This window comes from Hyperolius riggenbachi, chromosome 3, assembly GCF_040937935.1.
Source record: "Hyperolius riggenbachi isolate aHypRig1 chromosome 3, aHypRig1.pri, whole genome shotgun sequence".
NCBI classification, from domain to species: Eukaryota; Metazoa; Chordata; class Amphibia; order Anura; family Hyperoliidae; genus Hyperolius; species Hyperolius riggenbachi.
This window is the reverse complement of record NC_090648.1, coordinates 444,204,659-444,228,335: the sequence shown is the minus strand read 5'-3', so window position 1 is coordinate 444,228,335 and position 23,677 is coordinate 444,204,659. Positions and strand designations below refer to the sequence as shown.

At 43.1% G+C, this 23,677-nt stretch overlaps 1 protein-coding gene across 1 annotated transcript; it reads right to left on the bottom strand.

Moving 5' to 3' along the window:
* Positions 1-3,168: 3,168 nt before the first annotated feature.
* On the bottom strand, positions 3,169-19,798 carry CD14 (CD14 molecule). Its single transcript, XM_068272964.1, has 3 exons — positions 19,757-19,798; positions 18,922-19,001; positions 3,169-6,943 (listed from the first exon to the last, which is right to left on the bottom strand). The coding sequence occupies exon 3, from the start codon at positions 6,928-6,930 to the stop codon at positions 5,524-5,526; it is 1,407 nt and encodes a 468-aa protein (XP_068129065.1). The 5' UTR covers positions 6,931-6,943; positions 18,922-19,001; positions 19,757-19,798; the 3' UTR covers positions 3,169-5,523.
* Positions 19,799-23,677: the final 3,879 nt, after the last annotated feature.

Genomic DNA, 23,677 nt, shown 5'->3' with positions numbered 1-23,677 from the left:
CATGCGGCACAGCAGCTATGGCCTGTGAGCTACATGGAATTTATGTAGGAGCTTTGGGGGGGCCCCCAGAAAAGGTTTGGGGGTCCTCATTGGCCCCTGGGCCAGACTTTGGACATCCCTGACTTAGAAGAAGATATATTATAAATACACGTGTGCATTTTTCTCTTTTATATGTGTTAAAATTATGGGTTGTACCTGTAATTTAGTGTTTGTTTACCAAAACAAATCCCATGCCTTGTGTGCAATCTGCAGATCCAGGTGTCACTGGAGAAGTTACATCACTCTCCTATGTAGTAATGAGGCAGGATAGAGTCTTAGGACTTGTTCACACCACAGTACCAAATGCCACTGCCCAGGCTCTTCATCAGATAGTACTGCAATGTTCGCACCACTTACAATGTTATGTGATGCTAAGTGAAACGTGTGTCTGCATGCATTCTAAAGTAGTGATAAGGGGCATAACTAGAAATCACTGCCCCGCCACCCCTTGCACAACTTTGTATGGGGCCCTGTCCTGCCAAGGTCGGGGGCTGTACAGAAGAGGCTGCTGCACACTGAATAGGGACTGTCTATAAAACTTTGAATGATTCCTTATCAGTGGCTGAGCAGATGCAATCATTAGAACAATTGTGCAGAGAGCAGAAAGTTCTTTCTCTCCTTGCCCTTAGTGGTCAATCTCTCAGGACTGGGGCCCCCTGTGGCTTCTGGGCCCACCTGCAGCTACATCCCTTGCAGGGTCTATTGTTACGCCAATGGTGGTGAATCTGGGCTGCCCCATTTACTTGAGACAAATGGTGTTCCGATTCACCATACTGCATTGTGGCCACTGCCAGCAGTTGTGTACAGAACACAGCGCTGCTGCCAGTGTGAAGGGGCCCTGAAACTTGAAGTAATGGGGGGAGGGAGTTAGATACTTAGCTCAGTAGTTGGAAGCCTCTGGATGTTCGAGAGGCTTCTCAGCTCCTTGTAGAGCTTACTGTCCCAGCGCACGGTCCCTCTTCATCTTCTGCCTGCATGTCCATTGTGAATGAGCAAGTTTGAATTGGGCATGTGCAGATAAGGTCTGTACATGCCCAGTAGAAAAAAGGTGCCAAAGCATGGATTTTTTCTTTTGTGCACAATCACGTTGTTCTACTGAGCATGTGTGGACCTTACTCCTGTACTCCCAGTCCAGAGGCCCTTTTCCATAGCTTGCAGCCAGAACAAATCTATTTGAGTATAGAGGGGTCCTGTTCTGAATCAGTTGGCTGTAAAAGAATTTGGGAAGCCTTTGTACCATATAAGGCTTCCCTTTATTTAGCTAGTTATCTAACCTATTTTTTTTATTAGTCAGGTGTACTTTAAGTCAAAGCTGGATTTGCTTTCCATATTCCTCTCACTTCAGGCTTTTTTCAACTCTTTAAAGGACATCCGAGGTGACATGTGACATGGTGAGATAGATATGTGTCTGTACAGTGCCTAGCACACAAATAACTAGGCTGTCTTCCTTTTTTTCTTTCTCTGCCTGAAAGAGTTAAAAATCAGGTATGCAAGTGGCAGTTTCTGTCCGGGTCGCACTGGGTCAGATTATAGCATAACACTCAATGATAAGTAATTACAACCATAAAACACTTTCTTGTCAGTAAATGGCTTCTGAGAGCAGGAAAGAGATAAAAAGGGTCAAAAATTCTTAAATTTGAGCTTTAGCATACTTCAATGAATGTGTAATTGAGCAGAGACAATAAAACAGTAAAAAAACTTAAAAACTAGTCAAATCTAAAATAAAACTGTGGGATATCTAAAAAAAAGTCATTTTTAGGAGAACAAGCATAGATACAATTGTTTTTCTCATCATTTTATTTTCACCTCGGATGTCCTTTAACCTCCTTAGCGGTAACCCCGTGTGTGACACGGGGTAAGCCGCCGGAGGGTGCCGCTCAGGCCCTGCTGGGCCGATTTACATAATTTTTTTTTTGCTGGACGCAGCTAGCACTGTGCTAGCTGCGCCAGCACCCCGATCGCCGCCGCCGCGCGCCCGATCGCCGCTATCCGGTGCGGCGCGCGCCCCCCCCCCCCAGACCCCTGCGCTGCCTGGCCAATCAGTGCCAGGCAGCGCCAAGGGGTGGATCGGGTCTCCCAATGACGTCCCGACGTCGCTGACGTCGGTGACGTCATTCCGCCCCGTCGCCATGGCGACGGGGGAAGCCCTCCAGGAAATCCCGTTCTTTGAACGGGATTTCCTGATCGCCTATCGCCGGAGGCGATCGGCGGGGCTGGGGGGATGCCGCTGAGCAGCGGCTATCATGTAGCGAGCCCTCGGCTCGCTACATGATTTAAAAAAAAAATAATTAAAAAAAAACTGCTGCGCTGCCCCCTGGCGGTATTTTTCATACCGCCAAGGGGGTTAAGGAATACAACAAAATATTTACACCAGATCCTTCCAACCAAATATTTTACAGCCTACTGTGGCTATGGTAGATGAGCTATTTCATTTAAACATGTCAATTAGCAAATTACTTTATAAATAAACCTTAAAATATGAGTGCATTCCACACCTGCTTATGCCACATAAATCGAACACGCTGAAACCAGCGCAGGAGATTTGGGCGCAGCCGGCGCCACCATAGGCCTTAATGGGAATTACGGCTATAGCAGCGCACATTGAGTAACTTCAGCACCGTCATGGCGGCCTGGAGAGGGAATAGTATTTAATATGGCCAGGACTTGTGCGGCAGCAGGATCAGCCATATACCGGCTGAATCCTGCGCCCAGGTCTCCAGCACCGTTCTCTCTCGTACGCACATAAACCCGCTACTGTATTTTTATACATTTTAAAGTTGGGAACTTTTTAATAAACAGCCCCTTTCCCAGCTCCCCTTTAAAGTAGACCTGAACTCTTGCACAGGATAGAAGGAAAAAACAGAGAGAAATCCAACTTGTATGTATTTAGAGAGCTTAGCCTATCTAATTCCCCCCTCATCTGTACGTAATCACAAGTGTAATTTGATCTCTCAGTTGTGTCAGTTCGGGAATCTCGGCAGTTCTGCTAATTTGTAAACACATGATATTAACCCTATATCTGCGTCTATGAAAGCCGGAAGTAGTCACACTGCATATTTATTGCAGGATTTCTATCAGCTGTAACAAATAAATGCTCTCCTTTGTAGGTGTGAAAGTGGGAACGGGCCCTTATTTTGCCAAATATTTTTTATTTTGTTGTCAAAAACAATAAAAAAGTAAACATACAAAACAGTCAAAGTTGAAAGTCCAACTCTGGGCGTAACCCAACATTCTTCATGGAAGTCATAACAGTACATTGCGTTAACATTTTTCAGGTTTGTTCAAACAGGTTATTTAACAATTATTGCCAGGGATGTCTCTGACCAATTTGGTGCCTCAAGTAGAATAGCCTATCACACGCCCCCTTCCCCACACACATGCACCCTCTGTATGGAGGGGAGAGGATACGTGGGGTTTTGTCACCAAGGATTTAACACTGCGCTCCAATAAAATATACTGTGCTGTGCATGGTAGATTGCCAATAACAGAGTTTCATTAATACAGAGTGTGCCATTGCCTGGACTGTCTGTGCCCAGAAACCAACCCTGGTTACTGCTCACACCATCTCTTCTCTTTTTCATTTCATTACAAACATTTTAACTTTAATATCTGTTGTTGATCTATTACAGTAGAGATCCAATGAGGATCAGCTGATGCCGGAAAAGTGTGCTTTCTGGTTGCATAAGACTCAATGTTAAAAATAAGCCTAGCTAATACAGTTCTATACCCAACTTGATATATATACCATGACCTCTGTATTAAATGTTAGAATACAGTAATTGGAAGTATATTAACCTTGGGGGAGCCATGGGACCCAGTCTCTAAGCACAGCAGAGCCCACAAACAGCCTGAGAAGTTGGCCTTCACCATTATGAGTACTGACAGTGGTTTGCACTGGTTGGTTGAGACTGCTGGTTGGTTGCGTTCCGGATAAGCGTAAGTACCTAACGTATTCCTATAAACCTGTAAACTATCATGTCCGTATCGGGAATGTCATGTCTTATTATAGGTCTTTAGCGTTTATTTGTAATTCTTTAATCCCACCAATTAACACCTCATTTGCAATATGAGCCCAATCCAATTTACTTTTTTCTTTTTCCAAAGTTTTCTCCCAGGAGATAATTTTTTATCTTCTGTTTAAAATAACTTTTCGGCACTCCGCACCTGAAAAAAGTACCAACATTTTGGTGATTAAGTACTGAGTATTTTCTTGCTTGCTGGTGGATTAAAGAGCATTTTTATTTATAATGTGAAAATATTACCTAGGAGAAAGCTTTGAAGAAAAAGTGAATTGGATCGGGCCCTATTGTCGGATGTTCTGCATTTTCATACACCAGGTAGCGGATGGGCCAGTTCACATTGACTCTTATCATTTGAGTCCATACCCTGAGCTGATGCCTGTACCCCTCTGTATACATTTTTGTACAAGACTTTGTTTTTTGGATATATATTGTAACCTCCTCAGCAGCAAAATGTGGTGTGCATACATTTACTATGTTTCTATTTTCTGGGGAGACACAATGCCTTGCTTTCATCTCTTACACGTCATTCATAGCAGTCTGTAAAGTGTACCTATGAGTAAAAAAAGCAAAAGATAGATACTCACCTCAGTAGAAGGAGGCACCTGGATAATTCAAAGGCTTTCCTTATCCTTCTCACCCCCACCTGTCCAGCGCTGGGCCCCTAGAACATAATCAACAAGGGCTTGTCAAATATGCTCGCATGCCCACGCTCCCATCCATGTACAAGTGTGAACGCACTGCACAGGCCCAATGATGGCCCACGTCTGCGTAGAAGAGTGGAGACGCATGTGCACAACTTTTTCCTCCGTGCACTAGTAGCTCTGTGCTACTCAGGGCCAGTTCTAGACTTTTTGCTGCCTGAGGCAATCTTGTGGGGAAGCGCCCCACGAATTGGAATGATCGCACAACACCCCAACAATTTGCACCGCACATTATACCTGCGGTCAGCCCCTTAAAAAAACACCCTCAGTATAGGTAGGTAGCCAGGTATAAGTGCCCCCAGTATTGGTAGCTAGGTACAGTTGCCCCCTGTATAGGTTAGCCAGGTACAGTTGCCCCCAGTATAGGTTGGCTAGGCGCTCTCTTCGCTTCCTGTTTCTGCCTGGTGCTGCCCCCAGACTTCTGCCGCCTGAGGAAGTCGCCTCACTTGGCATCATGGGCAGACCGAGCCTGGTGCTACTGTACAGACCCGGGCTGTCATTGCTCCTGCAGAGTGGGCCCACACTTGCACAGATACGGGAATGCATTCAGGAACTTTCCAATCCTGCGGTTAAGTATCTAACGCTTGCTTTTTCTCCTCTCATAGCTTTACTTTAAATACAAGATATAGTGTGAGATGTCACGTGATCTATGAATCTGGGGCAATTCTGTGGAGCTTACAATCCATAGTTTACATTATGGTATGAAGTTTCGCAAATCAAGAACCACCCACTGAAGAGTCATCCAGTTAAAAAAAAGTTCTCTATTGCTGAAACTGGACGCTGTTTGAATTTCCACTTACAGAGCTTTGAGATCTTGTTTTGTTACTCCGATGAATCTTAATAAAGCAAATTATTATTGCTACAGTCAACAATAATATTATGATGCATATCAAAATTATCAAAAGCTCCGTATGACAATCAAAAAATGAACGGCTGACATTCTCAACCAACATATCTCGAAAGGAATCAGGGGAGGAACATGCGTATCCCTCTGGCCACTGTTGAAATGTCCAATCGTTTTGTGAGCTTTCTTTCATTTCACTCACAAAAGAACATGTACAGATGTAAGGGTTATTATCTCCTTTAAGAGTTTTCAGATTTTTAAAAAGTTGCAGTTCATCTTTCTGTAGGGTGCTGATACGATTCCCATCAATAGCTAGGACCTGAAGCATTGGAAAACTCCCCAAACTGGAGAAAGTAGCAATCCTGTTATAAGACAAGTAGAGTTTTTTCAGTCTCCCCAAGGAAATATTGAGAAATTCGATTCTGTTGTGGCTTAAATCAAGTACTTCACAGTTTTCAGGCAAACCACCTTTAACATCTTCCAAGCCAGTGTCGGACAGATTTAAATTAATTAAAGATGGTGGCCACTTGCATAAGAAATCAGACAAGCGAGAGAATTTGTTTTGACTTAGATCTAACTGCATTAATTGGTCATACTTCCCTAGTGTTTGGCACACTGTTTCATAATTAACCAGATTGTTTTGTCGGAGTTTCAGTATCCTAAGAAGGGGAAATGCACCTCTACAAAATGAAGATGAGAGATTTGCATCTTGAAGAAGATTTTCCGATAGATCTAGGTTGAACAAAGAGCCAAATTTCGTACTGATGCTACATGGGATGTCCTTCAGGTTCGATTTCATTACCGTTATCTTGCCCATCGTAGACCTCCAGTTTCCAAAACCATTGAAAGCATTATCTCCTGGCATAAGTGGGTGGGAAGACACATTGATGAACTCCAGAGAGGATATATATGGTGGTTGTACATTCATAGATGTACCGTTGAAATAGCCTACACATGTTGTGTTTTCCAAAGCAAGAAGATTGATTGGAATCTTACGGATCCAGTAGATAAAAGTAAACAAAAGCTCCTCGGACACAACTGCATTGATCAAACTGACTTTGATAAAAGGAAGGCGAAGTTGGTTCAGAAAAAGGTCCAGCTGAACACTTTCCAGATTAACATTTTCTGTGTTCAGGTAACTTCCTCCACTGAATTCAAAACTGGTGGCCTCAATACATGGAAGGATACTAAAGATATTTTCCAGATCAAGGAGTGAACAGGAACAAAGCCCAATGGACTCATTCAAAGAGCAACCGGAACAATCTGAAGAGGGGATGTTCTGAGCAAATAGAAGGAGGAACGTCAACAAATACGGGAACTTCATTATGGAATGTTATCTGGGAAAATAAAAATAACACAAGAAAGATTATTATTGAAGAGAAATAAATGCAGTTCAGTTCCTACCACTAAAAAGATGTTTCAATTAATTGATACTCATACCCTCCATATAGAAACATTTAACTATTACCCAGAGTGCCAAAGTGTGGTAATGGTGTTCATTCATTTAGATATATAATTGCTCCAAAATAGATAAACTTCAATTAATAAAGTGAATAATGGCATGTTATGGTACTCTTTAACATTAACTCATTCTGGACCATTTAAGTTGAAATCTACGTTCTGCAGGTGGTGGCGTAGCTCTGACAGGACATAAATTTCAAGTAGCTTGCTGCGCACAACCGCTGCTACCGCCGACCTTGCCGCTTTGCATCCGCTGCAGTTCACTCACACTGCCATCTATATGACGGCAGAGCTCTGTGAGCCGGTCAGAAGCCGCTTTCATTGGCTCCTGACTGCGTGATCACTGTGAGCCAATCACATTGGCTCACATTGATGGACAGGGTCAGGAGCCAATGAAAGCATCTCCTGACTGGTGCACAGAGCTCTGCCGTCATAGTGACGGCAGAGAGAGGGGCCTGTGGTTGATGGAAGATTGGCGTGACCGGCGAGAGCAGCTGGTATGTGCGGCAATTCGTCAGGAGGCGCTGTTTTGTGGTATCAGCAGTCCTTAACCCTCTCCCAACCGCCTAGCGCTGATAGGTAGTGGGAGGGTGGCAGTTACAGGACCACGTAACACTGATTGGCGTCAGGTTCTGTAGGCAGGGTTTAGCAGGGAAGGCGAATGCGCATGAGCGATCGTTCCCTGTTTGTTTACTTCTGTACAGCGCTGCGATCAATGAGAGGAGGGAAAAGTATGGATCGCAGCCTATGGCCAATTTAGGGGGGGAGCCGGGAAGGGGAACTATAGTAATTTTTATCTTTTAATTAAAAAAATCCCTAACGATGACCACCAAAAGAAAGCGCTACTAGTGACAAGAAAAGGAGGTAAAATTAATTTGGGTGCTATGTTGCATGGCTGTGTAATATACTGTTAAAGCTGCAGTGTGCTAAATTGTGATAAATTGCCTGGTCACTAGAGGGGTGTAAACCTGTGGTCCTTGAGTGGTTAAGGGGCCAGAGCCTGCCGGTATGCAAGAGGTTAATGTAATGCTCAGCACCAGGAATCAGCTATATTTCCACTATGAATGTGCAATGTTCCATGAGACAAATGATAATCATGTCTAGGAGAACTCATGGAGAAGCATGTGATCATTTTTGTCAGGTGATATATATGTAAGTCTCTGATTTGCTGGTCAGTCATGATCTTGTGCTAAAGCAGGATGGGATCACTGCAAATCAGAGCTTTGCAAATCTATCAGCTGAAACAAACAAATCACATGCTTTGAACTGCATGACTTCTCCTAGACATGACCATCACTACATGAGACACTTAATTATGGTAATAAGATAGGAAGGTAGACGGTACACAATATATTTGTAAATATACCAATTTAAAATATTTGAAAGAACAAATAAGATGTAAGGCTGGTTCACAGTCACATTGGGGTTAAATGCATGGCTTATGACGGCTGCGGTGTTTGTTCCTCAAGCACTGTCCATTCAAATGAATGGACACTTTTTTTAAATGACGGTACCGGCTTTTCCCATCATTCACATCGCTGCACTCGATCCCGTCATTCACAACGCTGCACTCGATCCCATTAACTCATCTTGGACACTACATGTAGCATCCAGGATCGGTTACATTTTGCACTTGAGCCTAGGGGGCTCAAAATGCAACCACATAACACTGGTAACCAATGCTAAAAGCGTCTGTGCTCGTTTGCAGATATGCTTCTAGCATTGCCAGAATGCCCAAAAAGACTGTGTGAAGTGCCCCCAAAAAGACCGTGTGAAGTGACCGTGTGAAGTGTATTACATGCCCACTAAACGGCGCACACAGATCGGCGGTTTGCGTCGGTCCTGATGCGCTGCAAACAATATAGCATAGCATAGCGGGACATACGAGCGCATCGGGTTTTTCCGTATGTCCCGTTATGCGGGACATACGAGTGGAAAGGGTTAAAACCTTTTTAGGGAATATCTTTATAAAGAATAAAAGCCTTGCTGAGAATCCCCTATGAAGAGATGGACTAGTCCAAAACCTGTCACTTCTGTCAGATTTCTACTACCTACTGTAAGTGACAGCAACATAGGAGAAAATAAGTTTATGGCTCATTTTACTCTGGAAAAAGTACTTCTTAGTTGTCTATGTTTGCACATATTTTAAATTTTACAATTTTTCGCCATAGTGCCCCTTTAATCATAGCTCATGATTAAGGTCCCTCGGGACCGAAACATGTCAGCTTTATGTGACCCATGATACATCTTTGAAAAAAGTTGGGATCAGTTTGAACAAGTGCGGACCATCTGCTTTGTCGTATTATACATTCAATTTTAACCTCATGTCAACTTACGTGCTTACCTTATAATACTGAGTGAAGCTCACCTGATAATTTTTTTTTTTATTTTTTTTTTAATGTTCCTGATCCTGATTATTAATGTATGTTGTCAACAAGGGAACCATTTTTGTTTCTATAAACATTATTTTGTATGCCTACAGGACACTGTCGCCCAGCAGCAATGGAATTAAGGAGCAAAGCCTGGAACAATGATGGTGCTTAGAAGGTCACGCTTCACACTTGTGCCATAGTGTTTGCATAAGTAGCACAATTGTGCAATGGCGTAGCCAAGGAGCTGTGGGCCCCGATGCAAGTTTTACAATGGGGCCCCCCCAAGCACTCTATACATAACAATTGATACGGCGCACCAAAATCTGCCAATGGCAACTACAGTGTCAGAGGAGCAAGAAGGGAGAAGTTTGTTAATGATTACCACTATTCAAAGTATCTATAGAAGTGATTATTATGAGCACAGGACCAATAGAGAGCTAATACTGTAGTTTAGGGAGGGCTCTTCGGGGCCCCTCTGGACTAAGGGCCCCGATGCAGTCACTACCTCTGCACCCCCTATTGCTACGCCCCTGCATTTGTGTATACTGTTCTGTCATTGAGGATTCTGTCTTGGCATCATTTAGTGCAGCCGTAACCAAGAAACCACAATATTAATAAGTGATAAATCAACTTGCAGAAAATTTCATGGAACAGATGGAGAATTGAAAACTTACAGGACATTGTAACTGAATCATAAAGGAGGTCCATCAGTGCGCCTGTCTAAGTTCCTCTTCAGATTCCATGGCAGGTGTCTCGTGAGCCCAGACTCATTATAAGTCTATCCTGGAGGTGATTAAAAACACCCCATACAGGTGGCTGATTATGGACCTTAGAACATCTGAAACATGTTAGCTGTTTAGCCATGTTCTTGCCACAATGAAGGCCTTTTAAGTATACATTACGGGCATTTTCTCCTGTTTGCGTGCTGGAGGAGTGGACTTGCCTTGGGACATTGGCATAGTAATATGTTAACTTGACTTGAGAAGCATGTAGCCAATGCAAAAAATATATCACAAATGGTTGAAGTTTTACTTAAAGAGACTCTGAAGTCTCTTAAAATTCAGTTTTTTATTTAAAAAATGTGTTTAACATCATTCCCCTAACTAAAACGCTGAATCCCCATGGCTGGACACTAACGAAATCCCCTCAAACTCCCCTCGCAAAATCCCCAACTTTCTTGGTCGTGTATCTTGCTGCCCTGTGCGCTTCCGTGTGAGGCAGAGCTTTCAGCTGCAGCTCTGCCTCTACACGCGTCTGTCAGCGCGTATCTCCGCCTCTCCCCGCCCCTCTCAGTGAAGGAAGAAGGAGAGGGACAGGGGAGAGGCGGCGATCCGGGCTGACAGACCCATGGAGAGGCAGAGCTGATGCTGGAAGCTCTGCCTCACATGGAAGCGCTGCCCGGATTGCCCCCTGGGAGTTTGGGGGGATGTAGTTAGATTCCAGCCGCTGGGATGCAGCGTTTTAGTTAGGGGAATGATGTTAAACACATTTTTGAAATAAAAAGCGGAATTTTAAGAGGCTACAGAGTCTTTTTAAGTTGTTGAAGTCCGACTCTAATAATTTAAAACTTCTCACCTTCCCTGTTGAACGGTCAGGTCACCTGCCACACAGAAGTAAAACTGCAGCCTGGGCGTTAATCGCCGCCCCTTTCTCCCAGTTACACAGTTGTGCACAGTTGTTGGCACCGCCACCATCAGATGTTGGCTGCCTGTAACCAACACTCACTCTTTCTAATTCAGTATCACAGCTCCAGAAACTCTTGACTGATAAGTTAATACTAAAGCCTAGGGTTGTGAGACACAAGCAGTGATGGGATATTGTCAGGGAAGGAAGGGGAGATGGCCAGAGAATAAATGCAGCCCAAAATGTAACTAGTAACTGTAACCCTCCGAAATGTGCAGTTCTAAAAAAGTGGGAGGAGCAATCAATCATGTGGCAACTGACCAATGGATATACAACACAGAGCTACAGACAAGGAGCTTCAGTTAAAGTATACCCGAAGTGACACTGAAAGGCTTATAGGATACCCGAGGTGACATGTGACATGGGTATGTACAGTGCCTAGCACACAAATAACTATGCTGTGTTCCTTTTTTTCTTTTTCTGCCTGAAAGAGTTAAATATCAGGTATGTAAGTGGCTGACTCAGTCCTGACTCATGTATTTCAATATCGTTGGGAATGAGTCCAAAAAAGAAAAAGGACTCTCAGGGTATTCATAGATAATGATCCACGCTTGAGCACACCACTATGCTCAGAATAATGTCAGATTTCTATATAGGAGGATCTTTGTTAACAAGGTGAACAGCAAAAAAAAAATGTTTTGATTCCAAAGTTCACTATCACTTTATTGTATCCAAAAAATCTTTTTTCAAAAAGACAAAAAAAACTTTTTATATTCATCAGTAAGAATTCTTCACAGTACAAATGTAGAAAATCATTGTATTCCAACAGATCGTAGACACTGTGTGCTTTGCTTGATGAAACAGTACATTTCAAATAGTACAATTCAGGCAACGACACTAGTCCGTTTCGGGTTGTTAACCCTTCGTCAGGCCTTTACAAAGCATAAAGTGTATCTCCAAAAAATATCATGCACAGTCTAGAGAATTTTTATCTTTTTGAAAAAAGATTTTTTCGATACAATAAAGTGTCATATTAAACTTTGGAATCAAAACATTTTTTGTGGTCTCACTTTGTTAACAAAGATCCTCCTATATAAAGACAAAAGACAAAGACAAACACTTATATAGCGCTTTTCTCCTGTCGGACTCAAAGCGCCAGAGCTGCAGCCACTAGGACGCGCTCTATAGGCAGTAGCAGTGTTAGGGAGACTTGCCTAAGGTCTCCTGCTGAAATAGGTGCTGGCTTACTGAACAGGCAGAGCCGAGGTTCGAACCCTGGTCTCCCATGTCAGAGGCAGAGCCCTTAATATAGAAATCAGTCCTGACTCAGACAGGAAGTTACTACAGTGTGACCCTCACTGATAAGAAATTCCAACTATAAAACACTTTCCTAGCAGAAAATGGCTTCTGATAGCAGGAAATCGATAAAAAGTGTCAATAGTTCATAGATTTTAGCTCTGGCATACTGCAATGAATGTGTCATTGAGCAAAAACAATAAAACAGTTAAACTTAAAAAGTAGATTTAAACATCAAATAAAACTGTGTAATATCTTAAAAAGTCATTTTTAGGAGAAGGAAGATAGATACAATCATTTATTTCATTAGTTTTAAAATACAAAGTTTGATACTTGCCTAAGAGGATGGCCTCTAGCTCCTCCAGAGGTTTCCCATATCCTCCTTGAGATCACTCCCACTGGCCAAGACCCTCTGTCAGTTGAGAATCAGGGCTGCACTCTTGTTTGTGCACGAGCGCAGTTGTACTGCACCTGCGCAAGTACGGCCCTGCGGTAGCACGCTTCCTGCGCAGGTGCACTACAGCCATGCTCTTACACAGCGGGAAGTGCAGCCACCAGAATATAGCCGACAAGCTGTTGCCGGATATGTTAAGGGGGGCCGTGCGTGGCAATGGTGAAGGCAAGGAAGACATGGGATACTTCTGGACTGTCTAGAGGTTTCCCACTACCTAGGTAAGTATCTAACTCACCTCGGGTTCACATTACACTAAACATGGCAATTTAAAAGCTCTGACAAACCACCGTGGGTTTATTGTAGAAGGGCTTACCATTAACTACTGAACAACCGCCCCCCGCCAATGGGCGTAGTCGCCACGGCAGCCCCAGGACCGCCTAATGCCAATTGGCGTCAAGTCCTGGGGCTCTAATTTGCATGAGAACGCACGCAGGCTGCGCGCGCATCTCCTGCTCGGGGAGCGGAGCTCCGCCCCCTCTTCAGTCACCGAGTGGCTATTGCCGCTCGGGAGACTGTTAGACGGCGTGATCGCAGTCTATTTACTTGTACAGCGCTGCGATCAGCAGCAGCGCGGTGCTTGGGGACAGCCGTGTCACATGGCTGTCCCCCTCGGGGACAAGAGAGCGATCGGCTCTCATAGGCAGAAGCCTATGACAGCCGATCGCGTGATTGGCCGGCTTGGGGGAGGGAGGGGATTTCTTAGAGAAAAAAAAAAAGCAGCATTAGTAAAAAAAAAAACATTAAAAAACGTTACATAAATATTTATTAAAACATAAATAAACACAAGGGGGCCGATCAGACCCCACCAACAGAGAGCTCTGTTGGTGGGGAGAAAGGGGGGGGGGGATCACCTGTGTGCTGAGTTGTACGGGCCTGCAGCTATGCCTTAAAGCTGCAGTGGCCCATTTAGTTAAAATTGCTCCGGACTTTAGGAGGGTTTTCCACTGTAGTCCTCAAGTGGTTAAGCTATATTCTAGCATTTAAAAAAAAAAAAAAACACCTGATGCAGGAAATTACGCTGTAACCCAAAGGCCAATCGCCACCCCTCCCCTCCAGGTCAAGTCAGTGACGCAGTTCCCCGCTCACCTTCCCTCTCTCAGTTTAATTTAAGAGATTGAGCCTCATTTCAGGTATGCTTTAATGACTAGAATGAGGAAAATGTGATCTCAGTGATTGTGGCAAAGACATTATTCTTGTTGCCAAATGGGTTGGTTTGAGTATTTCACTCACGTGGCATATTTATTTCCTTTTAAATTATGCAAATTGCCTGTCTGTCCTGCTGATACTCTGCCTCAAACACTGGCCTTATAGACCCTGAACAAGCATGTAGATCAGATGCTCTGACTGATGTCTGATTGGATTTGCAGCATGCTTGTTTCAGGTGTGTGATTCAGACATTGCTGAAGCCAAAGAGTGTCATCACCTGTGGAAAATGATTATTCCACAGTTCGACGCCGTCAGTCTGTTCAGGGGACACCGTCTTATAACATAAAAAGCAGCACAACAAAAAAGGAATTACTAGCAATGTATTTTATAAATATTTTAGGTAATTAAAGCGGTTTAAAACCCTGACATAATATTCAATAAAAACATGTTTTCCTACTTTTTATATGCCATACGGTTATCATATTTGCATTTGTGCATAAGTATTATTATTCATTTAGAAGTTATAGCTTCCCAAAAGTACAGTTTTTTGCTTTGTGAGCTGACTTTGCATTTTATTAATAACTGTTTTTATTCATTATGTAGTGAAGGCAAGACATGCTTTGACTCTCTGTCTGTGTTGAGCCGCTTCTCCACAGTCAGAGATTGTGTCACATTCCTCACTTGATACATTTCAGTAAACACAAGATAACATTAACTACACTTCGGATGCATCCACATTTCACTACACTGAACTTCCAAGCTCTGTGTGTAACCCTTTGAATGCTGGTCTAGTAAAAAAAAAAAAATGCTGGTTGCATTTAATATGCTGTAAATAATGTTTTAGAGCAAAGATGAAATGCTGGGTTATATTTAGAGATGTCGGCGAACGGTTCAGGAACCGTTCACCGGCGAACACCTCACCCTGTACTACTTCCGGGTCACTATGACCCGGAGTAGTACGGCTGCGCTGGGCTGGCAGTGTGCGTCCTTGATCGCACGCCTGTTGCCGGGCACTTTCTGCGCATGTGCGTGACATCATGAGTGTATGTCTGTATGTGTGAAAACATGCACATTTATCACAGAAGCTAATGTAATTGATAGAAAAAATGCATGCAGTGCTTCACTGCTGTCTGTTTTTATCATACATGGTACAATTTTTTAGATTAGATAATTATGTTCGATTATTCTGTTAGATCGAGAAAAATCGCATAGTTGTTTTTCGAGGTACCATACATGAATGTTCGATTTATTAGAAAATCTGGAAAAAATAATTGAATATAAAGATTTTTTCAACATGTCCAATCAAATTTTATTCGAAAAATTATAATAGTTTGTTTTTCTTGCTAAAAAAAAAAGAAAAAAAAAAAAAAAGATTATTTTTGACTTTCATTCGATCCAATCATTTTGGTCGGATAAATGGGAAAATAAAACGTTTTAATCGTACTATGTATGGGAACCATTATGGTGCCCATGCATGGTACATTTTTTTCAATTAGATAATTTCGTTCAATTATTCTGTTAGTTCGAATATAAAGATTTTTTAAACATATCCGATTGGATTTTTATTGAAAAAAACAGGATAATCGTTTGTTTTTCTTCATCGAAAAAAAGGATTCTTTTGACTTTCATTTGATTCAATCATTTTAGTTGAATAAACAGGAAAATCAAATGTTTTTATTGTACCGTGTATGGGCACCATTAGAGTGATGCAGTGCTTGAGTGATGTCAAGTCATCAGCTTTCCCTGCGTGTAGCTCTGAGATAGCTTCTGTGAATTTGGGATGTACAGCATATTTCAGCTGCCTCTGTAACCACAGGATTATCAACTTAACGTTACATGTTTACACTGGATAAAAACTCATTGATGGTAATGAAATGCAATTTGGAGGACAGTACTCAGCATTTCCATCCATGCACGTCTAACAATCAACACTTGCGTTGGGTTCTCTGTAAATGGGGAAAGTCACACTGCATGTTATTTGTGCATTGCAACGCTTTCAATGAAGCATACAGTCACTGAAAAGTATGCTTCACTGCAACTGTTAATGTGCACATTGTGCAGGACCGCACTTCATGCCCGCGTTAACAGATCCATTGCACCGCAATGCTAATGCGCCAATGTAAATGTACTATTAAAGCATATCTGAAGTAAAAAGAAAAAGATACCCCAGTAGAGGGAAGCTGTTGGATAGTCCAGACACCTCTCAGCTCTTGTTACACCCCTCTGATCCTGCACTGGAACCCTTTGAAAATACCGGTTATTAATGTTGAATATTGTTTGTGGCCACTCCCCCCCTCTGTGTATGAGCACCTCAGTACTGTGCAGACGCAAAATACCCCCGGAGCCGCTCATACATGTTACATGCTCATACATACTCTATGCACGAGTGACTCCATGTTACTGGGCAGGTGTGAACCCGACTAGCAGTGCGGCCACACTCGTACACGGGGGGGCATAGAAAGAGAGCGTCCCAGCAAGCAATGGTGGAGTCGGGGGGTCCTTCAAGAGGCTTCCCACTACAGTAGTGAGTATAACTTTGTTTTATTATTTTGCTTTGCTTTAAAATATAATTGCATCGGGTTAACAATGCGGCTGTATTGTACCTTTACACATGCTAGATGAAACACGGCTGAGGTGGCTGCTATGTCCCCAGAGACTGGCTTCACACCGGAAATTGGCGTCAGCGGCTGCGCCGCACCCCCAAAAACAGGCCTTCGTGGAATACCGCCTTACTATGCGGTATTCCCCTTCTGGCATCCGGCCAAACAGGAAGTGATGCACAATTGCGGTCACTTCCTGTTTTAGCCATACAGAAGTGCATGGAAGCATATTGTAAAAGATATGGTTCCGCACATGCGTGCCGCACCGCCGTCACCGGCTTTTTTCAAAACCCTGTGTTGTCATAGACTTACATGACTTCTGGTCCGACACAGATCGCCGCAGGAGCCGCATGGTAACGTAGGTATTGTAGCGCGATAGGGAACTTCCGGCGCAGCGTACCTCAACGTGGGGAGTGTGAACCCCACATAGACTTTCATTGCCCGAGGGAATGGTGCGGTAAATTTACTGAACTGCAATGCCCCAGTGTAAAAGGGCCCTCAGGGATGGAATGCCAATGCCTGCCAGGTGACACGCCTCGTACGTGTGTTCAAGGCCTACAAGTGAAATACGGAATATTAGAATATCGTGCAAAAGTCCATTTATTACAGTAATTCAGGTTAAAAGTTTAAACTAATATATGAAATAGGAACCCTTTGCAGGTGGTTTTGGATTAATTAGCTGGGTGCACACTTGGCAGTGCGGGAAATGTAGCGTTTTGGTGCACATGCATTTGTGTGTTTTTAGTGTGTTTTCATTGTGTTTTCTCTGCGTTTGCGTTTTTCCCCCGCACATGCGTTTTACTTGCGTTTTAATGCGTTTTGTATGCGTTATACATGTGTTTTAGATGTGTCACTAGGAAGTCAATAGGAAGCGAATATACCTCATCAAACTTGTTTTGTTTTTTAAAAAGCATATAAAAACGCATGCAAAACGAACTAAATTGCATAAAAAAAAAAATTGGCCCTAGACTACAATACATACACTACATGATACATACATAGACATATGACTATAGTAGGGACTAGATTGTGAGCCCCTCTGAGGGACAGTTAGTGACTAGACAATATACTCTGTACAGCGCTGCGGAAGATGTCGGCGCTATATAAATACTAAATAATAATAATAATAATAATAATAATAATAATCACCACTGACTTTCATTATGTGCGTTTTTGATGCACTTTTTAAAAATATGCAACAAAACCAGCGTTTTTAAAAACGCACATTGCAAAAGTATATGCGTTTTTACATGCGGCCCATTGACTTGCATTTTGTGTGTTTTCGCTGAGTTTTACGCAGCGCTACCGTTTCTGCTTAGGGTGTTCCCTGCCTGACACTTATAGACCATTCGATTATTGCAAAAATTCTCAATAGTCTAGGCTCAAATTTTGATTTTGGGGTTCTCAAAAGCTGTAAGCCATAGTCATCAAAATTATAACAAATAACGGCTTGAAATATCTCTCTTTGCATGTAATGAGTCTATTTCATCTACTAGTTTCACCTTTTAAAGAGACACTGAAGCAAAAAAAAAAACTATGATATTATGATTTGTATGTGTAGTACAGCTAAGAAATAAAACATTAAGATCAGATACATCAGTCTAATTGTTTCCAGTACAGGAAGAGTTAAGAAACTCCAGTTGTTATCTCTATACAAAAAAGCAAATATCTCTACAACTTTCAAAGTCTGGAGAGGGCTGTTTTCTGACTTTTATTATCTCAACTGTTAGTTAACTATTTACTTTTCCTCTGGCAGAGGAGAGGTCATTAGTTCACAGACTGCTCTGAAAGAATCATTTTGAATGCCGAGTGTTGTGTAATCTGCACATATTAGAGAATGATGCAATGTTAGAAAAAACACTATATACCTGAAAATAAAAATATGAGAATATTTTCTTTGCTGCTAATCTTCTAGTAATTATTCATAGTACACAACCAATTCATTATATCGTATATTTTTTTCGCTTCAGTGTCTCTTTCAGTTGAATTACTGACATAAATGAACTTTTGCACAATAGTTCAAATATTTGTCTTTTGAAACTGACCAGCCAACAGCTCTGCCCATTATTATCATCTCTGCAATACTAGTGATTATGGTCATTGAAGGGTTACTGGCAAAGCAGTGTAAATAGTTTGCATTTTTCCACCAGAGGGCCAGATCTCCCTGTTTTCATTCCAAGGATCCATCCAGCTGTAACATCTCAGTTATACTTACAGTAGTTACTCATGTAAGCAGCCTGGACCCTTATAGTAGGATTTAACATTTTACGGTTTGCAAAGTAGGTCTCCTGTTTTTAAAACATTTTTCATTAAGGTTATAATGATAAAGAAGCAATAAGCACAAAATGATTGCAAGGACTCACGTTTCAGACTCCAGTACTGTTAAAACTCGTCTGATAGAGCGCTGGTCTCTTCTCCTCTGTGCACTGCAGGGCAGGCTCTACTGCAGGAAGCGAATGGGAGAAGAATGGCAGCAGTTAAAAACAACTGGGAGGGCAGACTTCCTTTTCAGAAATTCCCATTTCGTAACAGCTGTGTTGGAATGAATCATAGACTGCACTGAGGTGTCCAGATTTTTCCCTTTTCAGTAGGCAGGGCTGAGACTTAAAGCTACACACTCTGGATTACTATAATTAGCTTCCATAGCGCCAACATGTTCTGTGGCTCTGCATGGCAAATTTAAAAATAAATAAATAAATATATAAACATACAATCTGCACTAAGGCCCAGTGCACATCAAAACCGCTAGCAGATCCGCAATACGCTAGCGGTTTTGGGAGCTGATTTCAGAGCGATTCTAGGTATGTTTAGAGAGGTTTTCTAAACATACCTAGCGGTTTTGCGTGCGTTTTTGTGCAGCAGATTACACATATTGTTACAGTAAAAGCTGTTACTGAACAGCTACTGTAACAAAAATGCCTGGCAAACCGCTCTGAACTAGCGTTTTTCAGAGCGGTTTGCGTTTTTCCTATACTTTACATTGAGGATGAAACGCTTCCGAAAACCGCAAACGCGCAGCAGGAGGCACGTTTGCGGCTTGGCAAACACCGCAAACCGCCGGTGTGCACCATCCCATTGCAATTCATTAGACAAGCGTTTTTAGAGGCGGATGCGGCCGGCGGATCGCTCCAAAAACCGCTTGGTGTGCACTGGGCCTAAATTTGCATTCAAGTCAAAAGAAATTTGCACCCCACTGACCATCTCTGCCAGAAGAGGGGAAATCTTGATGTTCCAGCAGATGTTGGCTCTGTGCTTCTAGCTCCACGATGACTGGAAGCAGATCTGCCAAATAATACCGCGTTACGCTACAATTCTGCTGTAATAATATACAGGCCTTTCAGACCGCAATGATCAAATAATGGCTTTTCAGAGCTAAAAATAAACAAGGAAACTCCTATGTGCTTAGAAAGTAGAAGCTGCAGGTGAGAAAAGTAAAGCCTTAGCTGTCTGGCATTTAAAGCAAATCTAAAAAAAAAATAAACTTATGAGATAATTAATTGTATTTGTAGTGCAGCTAAGAAATGGAACACCAGTAGCAAAGAAAAGAGTCTCATATTGTTTTCCAGTACAGGAAGAGTTAAAAAAAAGTGTCAGTAGTTGTCTATGCAAAAGAGCTTCTCTGGGCTATTTGACCTGCTGGGTCGAATACAGTCTTGTCACTTAAACAGCCAAGAAGCGGTGGAAGACAGCTTGAGATAAGGTTTTACAGTAGGAAACTTCAAAGGGTCATTATTTCTGCTTTGTTTGATAGCTTATAAGTGTGGTTTCTAAACTGCAAACATGACAGTATGATGCAATGTTATAAAAACAAAGCTGAGTAACTGAAAATAAAAACATCAGACTGTTTTCTTTGCTACTAACAGGGCCGGATTTCTAGCAAGGCCACATAGGCCATGGCCTAGGGCACTAGAAATATAGGGGCGGCTCATTGAGGGACAGTAAAGCTGTTCTATGCAGCCATCCCTATCTACAAGGACAGCTTTAAAGAGGAACTGTAACGACAAAACGGCCCCTGGGGGGTACTCACCTCGGGTGGGGGAAGCCTCAGGATCCTAATGAGGTTTCCCACGCCGTCCTGCGTCCCTCGGGGGTCTCGCTGTAGCCCTCCGTACAGCGGTGACGCAATATTTACCTTCCTGGCTCCTGCGCAGGCGCTCTGATGCCTCTCGGCGCCGAAGTAGGCGGAAATACCCGATCGCCGTCGGGTCTGCTCTACTGCGCAGGCGCAAGTTTCCGGCGCCTGCGCAGTAGAGCGGACCCGACGGAGATCGGGTATTTCCGTCTATTTCCGTGCCGAAAGTCGCCACAGCGCCCCCGCTGGAGCCAGCAAAGGTAAATATTGAACTGACAGTCGGCACAGTCGCCGGCTGTTCGGAGGGCTGCGGCGAGACCCCCGTGGGACAGAGGACGGCGTGGGAAGCCTCATTAGGATCCGGAGGCTTCCCCCACCCGAGGTGAGTACCCCCCAGGGGAGGTTTTTGTTGTTATAGAGTCTCTTTAACCTTTAAACGCTCTGTCCTGTACTTGTGTCATTCCAGCAAGACCTGTAAGCTCTATCCTGCAGGTACACATCAGCCTAACTGGGTCCATCATTAACAAAATGGCAAGCATAACATAAAAGTTCTTAAGGAAAACATACCTTATAATCTATATGCATATTACTAAAATAGCTATTGTCTGTGAAACCAATGATGGAAAGTAAGGGAATTCTCATTGGGGCACACAGAGATAACAACCATACAGACGGTATAGTCGGCCTAGGGCGGTAAAAAGTACAAATCCGGCCCTGGCTACTAATGTTCTATCTGTTATCTAGACTTCACATACAATTTATCATAAAATAAGGGGTTTTTTTTTGCTTCAAGTCTGCTTTAATAACATTTGTGATCAATATTGCCCAACGTATAGCTATTCACAATTGATATTTAAAAAAAAAAAAGTATTGGAAAACCCGAAAACCTCCTACAAGAAATCATACATTCATAATAATCAAAGCATACAATTTATATAACAGTGATATCCACCCCTAAAACTATCCGTCCCCTTCTACACTCCTAACAATGACCTCCTCCCTCTCACCTCTTAACACTAACCCCTCCTCCCCCACTCCTAACATTAACCTCCCCTCTCCTAACACTAACCTCCCCTCTTCACTCCTAACACTAACCTCCCCCTTCTCCACTGCTAACACTAACCTCCCCCTCTGCACTCCTAAAACTAACATCCCATATATATATATATATATATATATATATATATATATATATATATATATATATATATATATATTATATATATATATATATATATATATATATATATATATATATATATATCCCCCCCTCTCCACTGCTAACACTAACCTCCCCCTCTGCACTCCTAAAACTAACATCCCCCACTAATATATGTATATATATATATATATATATATATATATATATATATATATATATCCCCTCTCCACTGCTAACACTAACCTCTACCCTCTCCACTCCTAGCACTAACTTCCCCTCTCTCCACTGCTAACATTAACCCCCCCTTCTCCACTGCTAACATGAACCTCCTCCCTCTCCACTCCTAACACTAACCCCCCCTTCTCCACTGCTAACACTAACATGCCCCCTCTGCACTCCTAAAACTAACATCCCCCCTCTCCACTCCTAGCACTAATCTCCCCTCTCCACTCCTAATACTAACCATGCTTTTAACATCCTCCTATAGGATACCTGGTAGATGATGTCAACAAGCTGGTGGATGGGTATCAGCAGGTCCGAGCTCATGTGCTCCTGCATACATGCAGATGCAGTTTCAAGAGATGGTGTGTCCCACTGTTTCCAAAAGATTCACTGGGTAATGAAAGCAAGACCAGGAGCCAATGGTGCTGTATGTCTGGTTAATCTGACTCACAACAAAATTAATATGAATTTAAACTCACAATGGTGGGTTGTAACCATGCAACTATCAACAGAGCCTGCAGGGAGGTCCCCCGCCTTTACTCAGATTTCCAGGTACTGTGGAGACAGGCACTGGACGGTCGCACTCCTAAGAGCTTTTTAAAGATCAAATAAAAACCACAACCCCACAAATGAGGTGTAGGAATATACAAACAAACTGGTTTAGAGGCGCCCGATTTAATTAGATACTTCTAAACAATTTCATAAGAAGAGGTATATATGTATTGCCTCTCCTGAAGAAAAACAAAGGGGCCAAAGTTATTGGATTAGTAATTTATTTGAGCTCTAAAATGGACAACACATTTAATGGGTCACTCTTTGCCCTTTACATCAGGTCTGTGTAAAAACAATGTCTTAAAGCGGACCTGTAGATTCGGGAGAAAAAAATAGAGTTTCGCTTACCTGGGGCTTCTGCTATACCTCTGCAGCCTCCCTTGCCCACGCGTTATCAAAGGATCCACCAGTCCCCCGCCACGGCTCTGTTTCTTTGCCGCCGACTAAGGCCCCGTTCACACTTGCGGTTCTCTGCCAAACGGACCGGATGACCTGACCGGATCTGGATCGGAACCGTACGGTTCTGATCCGGATCCGATCGGATCCGGTCAGGTTGCATCAGGTGTTCATCAGGATGCGATCCGGATCCGTTTGGCAAAAGATAGTAGAAATAAAATAAAAATGTTGGGGTCTGGGAGGTCAGCAGAAGGTGGACCTGTGGAATCAGGCCCTCCGCTGTTTAGCACTCACCTCCACCTCCGACATATTGCCAACATCTCCAGCACGTTTAAAGTCACTGCTGCTCCACTCCAAAATGCTTGCCCATGTGTCCCCATCCAAAATCGCCGCTACAATACGCATAGGAAGTGGGGTAGAACGTCCGGTTTCTATAGCCAGTGTGTTGTGCGCTCTCCGTTTCTCATTGGTTTCTATTGGCTGGATGCAACAGTCCGGCTCCGCTCCGGATACGTCAGCCGGAGGAGCCGGACCAAAAAATAGCGCATGTTGGGTCTTACGCCGGAGTCCGGATCCGGTCCGGCTCCGGTCCGGACGGAACGGACGCATGTGAACGGACGCATAGACTTTCATTGCTATGCCGTGCGTCCGTTCCGTCCGTTCCGCATGCGGTCCGGCTCCGGCACGGCGATTCCGGACGGCGACCGCCAATGTG